General features: G+C 38.5%; 1 protein-coding gene across 1 annotated transcript in view; it reads left to right on the forward strand.

Annotated features, from left to right (window-relative positions):
* TGS1 (trimethylguanosine synthase 1) overlaps positions 1-5,015 on the forward strand; it is a 45,000-nt gene extending 39,985 nt beyond the window's left edge. The window contains exon 13 of the mRNA XM_024107435.3: positions 4,692-5,015. Within this exon, the coding sequence (XP_023963203.2) occupies positions 4,692-4,808 (117 nt within the window). The 3' untranslated portion in view covers positions 4,809-5,015. The remainder of the gene's footprint in view (positions 1-4,691) is intronic.
* The last annotated feature ends 985 nt before the right edge of the window (positions 5,016-6,000 follow it).

Here is a 6,000-nt window from a genome sequence, read left to right on the forward strand (position 1 = left end):
GGAAAAAATTCCTTCCTGACCCCTGCAGACAACCCGCTGAAGCATGAGATTTGATTATAGCAGGGGTCGGCAACGTTCGGCACGCAGCTCGCCAGGGTAGGCAACCTGGCGGGCCGGGCCAGTTTTATTTACCTGCTGACGCGGCAGGTTCGGCCGATCGCGGTCCCTACTGGCCGCAGTTCGCCGTCCCAGGCCAATGGGGGCGGCGAGAAGCGGCGCCGGCGAACGATGTGCTGGCTGCGGCTTCTCAACGCCCCCATTGGCCCGGGACGGCGAACCACGGCCAGTGGGGGCCGCGATCGGCCAAATCTGCCGCGTCAGCAGGTAAATAAAACTGGCCCGGCCCGCCAGGGTGCTTACCCTGGCGAGCCGTGTGCCGAACGTTGCCGACCCCTGGATTATAGTCTCTCTCATGACCTACAAGGCATAGACAATAATGTTGAGTAGCTTAACCCAGCTTTCAGATGTTGTATGACATGCATTTCTATCTCTGTAGCTTTGTGAGGAGCTGGTCCTTAAAACTGCTGCTGATCCCTTTGGTTAGCATTGCTTTTTAGACAAGGTCCAAGACATAGCAAAGTAGGATGACCAGATGTCCCGATTTTATAGGGACAGTCCCACTTTTGGGATCTTTTACAACTTCCCTTCCGAATAGTTAAAGGCAAAGAGTGAGAGACAGGGAGATTTTATGTTAATTTGAATGTGCACTGATTGGCATAGGAGAAGTACTTAGATTCATAGATTTTGCCAGGTAACTATACTTACTGTATTTTGCTTTTAAAATGGATCTCCTCTATAAAACAAACTCAGCTTCTCTAGTATTTAATGAAGACTCAAGACAAAATAGAAAGAATCACAGGATCAGTTCTGGATTTGCTAAATTTCAAGGTGCTTGGATCTGGGATTTTGGTTTGGGCTTATCTCAGTTTTTAAATAACACAAGAGTTTTGAGGGGATCCCATATGTACACCTGTACCTCAATATAACGCAACCCGATATAACACAAATTCGAATATAATGCTGTAAAGCAGTGCTCCGGGGGTGCGGGGCTGCACACTCCGGTGGATCAAAGCAAGTTCGACGTAACGCGGTTTCACCTATAACGCGGTAAGATTTTTTGGCTCCTAAGGACAGCGTTATTCGAGGTAGAGGTGTAGTTGTCATTCTTCATTGGGTCTTTAAAGTATTTACATGAAAAATGTTGCCTGAAAGGATAGCGAGTAATTGGAATTTCGTTGTATTCTGTGTAAAGCCCAAAGCATTTAAAGAATATCATCTTTCCTTAATAGGTTAGGATTTTTGTTAGCTCCTAGGTTGTTGGAATATTAATTTTAATTTTCTATCTACATATTGTATAAATTGACATGGGTGCCATAGCACAGTTGTAAGACTGATTCTTTAGAGAAAGCAAAATGGCAGTGTGAGCAATCAAAGAAGTTGGGCATTTTAGGGGAGTCTATGCATTGTAAGTCCAGCTAGTGGAGGAAATTGATGCCTAGATTAGCTGCTTTAAGGAATTTAGGTCTGAAGAAAGTAGGAGAAAAAGAAGAGGACAGAGAAACATTCCATGATGGATCATGTACTCTCAGCCTATATAGTAAGTTTGCACATTACCTTAATTGCTAACCTAAAAAGAGCCATATTTTTTAATCATTGTCTAAGATAACGTAGCTATCCAGATCTACTTTCATGCTCATATTTCCTTTTTCACATCCCCTTATATTATTTAAAATGTAACTACAGTAGAAAGGAGAAATGTCAGAAAATTCGGGTTGGTTTTTTTTAAATAATTTTACTAAGAATAATGGGAGGTGCATATTGATATTTCTAAGAATAATGGGAGATGAAAGAACAGAATGTTTTGAAATAACAAAGGGGGGAATAGGGATTGAGGAAGGCAGTAATTGAAGTTTTTAAAAGCATTTGTCAATTAGTGTGTAGTTAGTCTTGTGTAATGCTGTGTTTTTTCCCCCTCTATAACTGTCAGGGTTCATTGAACCCTGCTGATTAGAATTGCCGGCAAGTATCTTGTATGTAATTACATCTCCAGTACTTTGTACGTGAACGTAACTGGAAAATGTTCTTAGATTTTTTTCCTGCATGCAGGTTGTTCCATATGAGCGAGCAGCACTTCTGTACTGTATTCTGTTTGTTTCTCTGGACCTCCCCTCAACAAAAAGAAGGTTGAGGAATTAGCATAGAGTGTGGGTGGGATTTGAGCAGACAATCTGTGTAGTTCATGGCATTCTGGAATCTTGAGACTTTTATACTACATTTTGTTTAATTTCCTTATATTGTTTAAACTTATATATTTAATTGGCTTCACGGAATCTTGTCACACTTTGTTTAAAGTATTTTTAGTGGTTGAATGAAATTGTAACTATACTCATCCTCGATCTAATAGTATGAAACTATAAATAGCCACACACAGTGTAATTGTTCAGATGTGCTTCAGTATGTGCTATCTTTCTTCAACGCATATGTCCTGCATTTCAGCTAAGTCCAACATTTTATTTTTCTTTGTATTGATACACTGTTGTGTAGTTTCCATTTGGCTTACTAGGAAGCTGGAAAAATTAAAGAAATCAGTCTTTTTTTTTTTGACTTTATCAAACACTTTTATTAAATGCTTCTGTTGTTTAGTAGGAATTCATTAGTCATGCACAGAAACATTTCTGCAAATTCTATTCCTAAGTGTGTTGAAATTATATTGAAATGCCTTTTTGCTGGCATTGTGTAGGTACCTGCTCTCATACTGAGTAGTCTCTTCCAAAATATTTATGTATTAACTTAAACAAATCTAATTATAAAACATACATATTCCAACACTGTTGAAGGGATGATTACTGCTTTTTCTTATACAGAATTCTTAAAGAAGAGTAGCACAAAACTAACCTCCTTACATTTGTTTTGACCTTAGATGTTAACAACTTTGCCATTAAAACTTCAAGTAAGAAAAAATAAGTCAGAACATTTAACATTCCTGACCACTTGCCAAATTCAGATTCTTGTGCTATTTATAAATACTTCAGTCAGCTTCTGCTTTTTTGCCTTAAGTGTTAGGTTGCATTTTGACAAGAACAGTGTCTTTTCTTATTAACATTAAACTGTGGGATGAAAAAGCTTTTAATGCTTTTGTTTTTGTCTGCTGCTGTAAGTAAGAAAATAAATGTCTGTTTCAGATTAATATGTAGTCATTGATTTGAATAAAAAAGTTCACAAGTAGAATTTAAATTAATGTTATTTCCTCTCTATTACAGTAGCTGGTTTTTTACTAATACAAAAATAAGAGGAAGTTCAGCATGTTTAAATATAAACTCATGTATAAGTCTCAAAGGAGTTTAGAAGAGGTAACAGTGCATACTTAATTTTGCATTTTAGCAGCTGCTGCCATGGACTTCTTGGTCTAAAGGTCAGTTAAAATTTACTGCAGGCTTGCAGTCCATGACCTTCACATTTTAGTCAGCATAGAATCACTTTGTACCTTGGCTTTCTTGGGAGCAATTTGAATGCAAAACCGAGGCAAAGACAGTAAAGTATATCAGTTTATCACATTGGGTGCCACCCAGTCATTTAACCGCCGCAGGCAGACTGCAGCACATGCGTGGAACCACACTGAAATCAAGGAGGCCTTGCATCGGCACAGCTGCCTGCCCATGCACATTGCCAGATCAGGGTCTTCAAGGGTACCTTTGCTTTTTTTTCTTTAAAGATACATTTTCAATTACCTTCCCTATATTTTTTCTTTCCTTCTTGTGGTAGTCCATCACATGTACTGCTGTAATAAACAAGTATTTCCGATTGCTCACACTTGACACAATGGTACTGCATACTGTAAATATGAAGTAGGAAGAACACAATTGCTGAATGCTATCGTCATAGAATGAGAGCACCTGCTGCACCAAGTTCGCTTTGCTACTGTCCTGTAAATATTCCTTTAAAATTAGTGGAGCATTAAGGATGTGCAAAGCATAGTAACTGAACATCAGTAGATTCAATAGACGTTTTGCCATTGACTTCAATGGGACTAGGATTTCTATCTGGAACATTCAACAGCAGCCAGTCAGTTTGCTAGCTGTTTTATTCTAAACATTGTGTGAGACTTTAAAATAAAAAAAAAAAAGTGTCTAGTCAAGGGTTTTTTTGTGACACGTTTTTCTCATCCCATATTTTTTCTTGAGCAGTCAACTCCCGTGCAATCTTTCATCCTTTCCTTGATTCTTAAGATTTAGCCCTGATAATCTATAAAATTTCAGGACTGTCTGGCATTTTGGTGCCTTACTGTTGCTGTTTGCTGCAAGTGAGATGGGCGAACTGCAGTGCTCTCAAAACACTGAGGGTCCTGTACCTCAGAATTAACATTTATGGTAACCTGTTTTAAATAACACTGAAGTGTGAAACAATAGCAGGCATTTTTCCACATATGTAGTCCTACTGTTTTAATAGCTATGAAGGGGGGAGATTTTTCAGAGGCACAAATGGCACATAGACACTAATCAGCCATTGTTTTGTTGTTTGTTCGTTTGTTTAAATATTTAGGGGGAGATTTTTCAGTGTTACTGAGGAATGTGTCCCCGTTTTAATAGTAGCAAAGAAAACACTTTTGATGATGTTTGGTTTTGTGAGATGAATGAAAGACATGTTTTGAAATTGCTTGTTTTTCTGTTTTTATTTGTTTTTATTCTTTTTAGGTTGCTTCCTTAGCTGGGCCAGGAGGTCAAGTTGAAATAGAACAAAATTTTCTCAATAACAAATTGAAGACAATAACTGTTTATTTTGGTGACCTAATCAGACGAGATGTATCCTGAACTCAGTGCATATATACCCAAGTAAGAAACGGATCATGGTTTTTTAGACTTCCTAATAATATAGACTTGATTTCCCTTTGTCTCTAATTGTTGGCTTTGGTTAAATTTCTTCTGTTTAATTTTTTTCTCCTTTCATTTTTTGTTTAGAGAAATATGTTTTCATCCTGTTCGTTGCAAATATGTCAATAAAATACTTTTATAATAAAATTTTCGACATTGATGTATTTCTTTAATTAAAATAACAAAAGAAACTTTAGTAGTTTTCATTACCAAAGATCTTATTGTAAATCTAGGGAAAGCTGCCTTCAGAATGATACATGTCACAATACCAGTCTAAGAGGAGTTCAAGGCTCTGTTCAAATATGCATGCAGAACCTAAATTATATTTTATAATAGGTATTTTTGTGTTTATCAGTTTTCCAAACCTGCATAATATTCAAAACAAATTGAGAGATATCTAGTACTTAGTACAAACGAATTCCAGAAACAAATAATGAAAATGGAGTTTCTCTGGAAAAAAAAAAATAATAATTTATAAAAAATCTATGGTCCATGCTTAAATAATTAAACATAATAAGCTACTGTATGGGAAAACCTACCAAAGACTTACCAAAGTCAGAGTTAAGCAGCTCTCAGTTCAGCTGGAAAACATTTATGTGGTCATTGTTCATCATGCTAGGGTCCACAGACCTGTTACCAGGAGTATTTCAGCCTGCTTGAGGCTTGTGGGCAGGACCAGATTTGTCAGTCCCTGGCAGCAGGGCAATAGCCTTCCCCCTGAAATTCCCTCCAGTCTATTTGCCTTCCCCGTGGCTGGTTGTTCACCCAGCTCTTGCTGCTGCAGAACCTTTCTGAAGGAAATTCCAAACTTTATTTCAAATTTCTAACTAGCAGTGTGACTCACTGATGTGTCTGTCTAATTCCCATTTGTGTCCCTGGGCTCTGTTTTGCTTTCTGGGAAAACTGTCCCCTAACTCAGCTTCCCCTTCTGAGGTGTTTGCAGTGGCTGGGGCCCCTGCAGGCTTCAGAGAGAAAAGCCATAAGCATAAGGAAAGATCCATGTCTTATTCCCCTTTATTGAATGTCTCATTGGGGAGCTCAGCTGGCTCTGTGGGCAGAGTGCGGTCCCAAGCCAGGTAGGGTTGGGCCCTCTGCCGTGGGAAGGGAAAGAGCCAAGCAGGACTGGAAATGA

This window comes from Chrysemys picta, chromosome 2 (genome assembly GCF_011386835.1).
Source record: "Chrysemys picta bellii isolate R12L10 chromosome 2, ASM1138683v2, whole genome shotgun sequence".
Lineage (NCBI taxonomy): Eukaryota > Metazoa > Chordata > Testudines > Emydidae > Chrysemys > Chrysemys picta.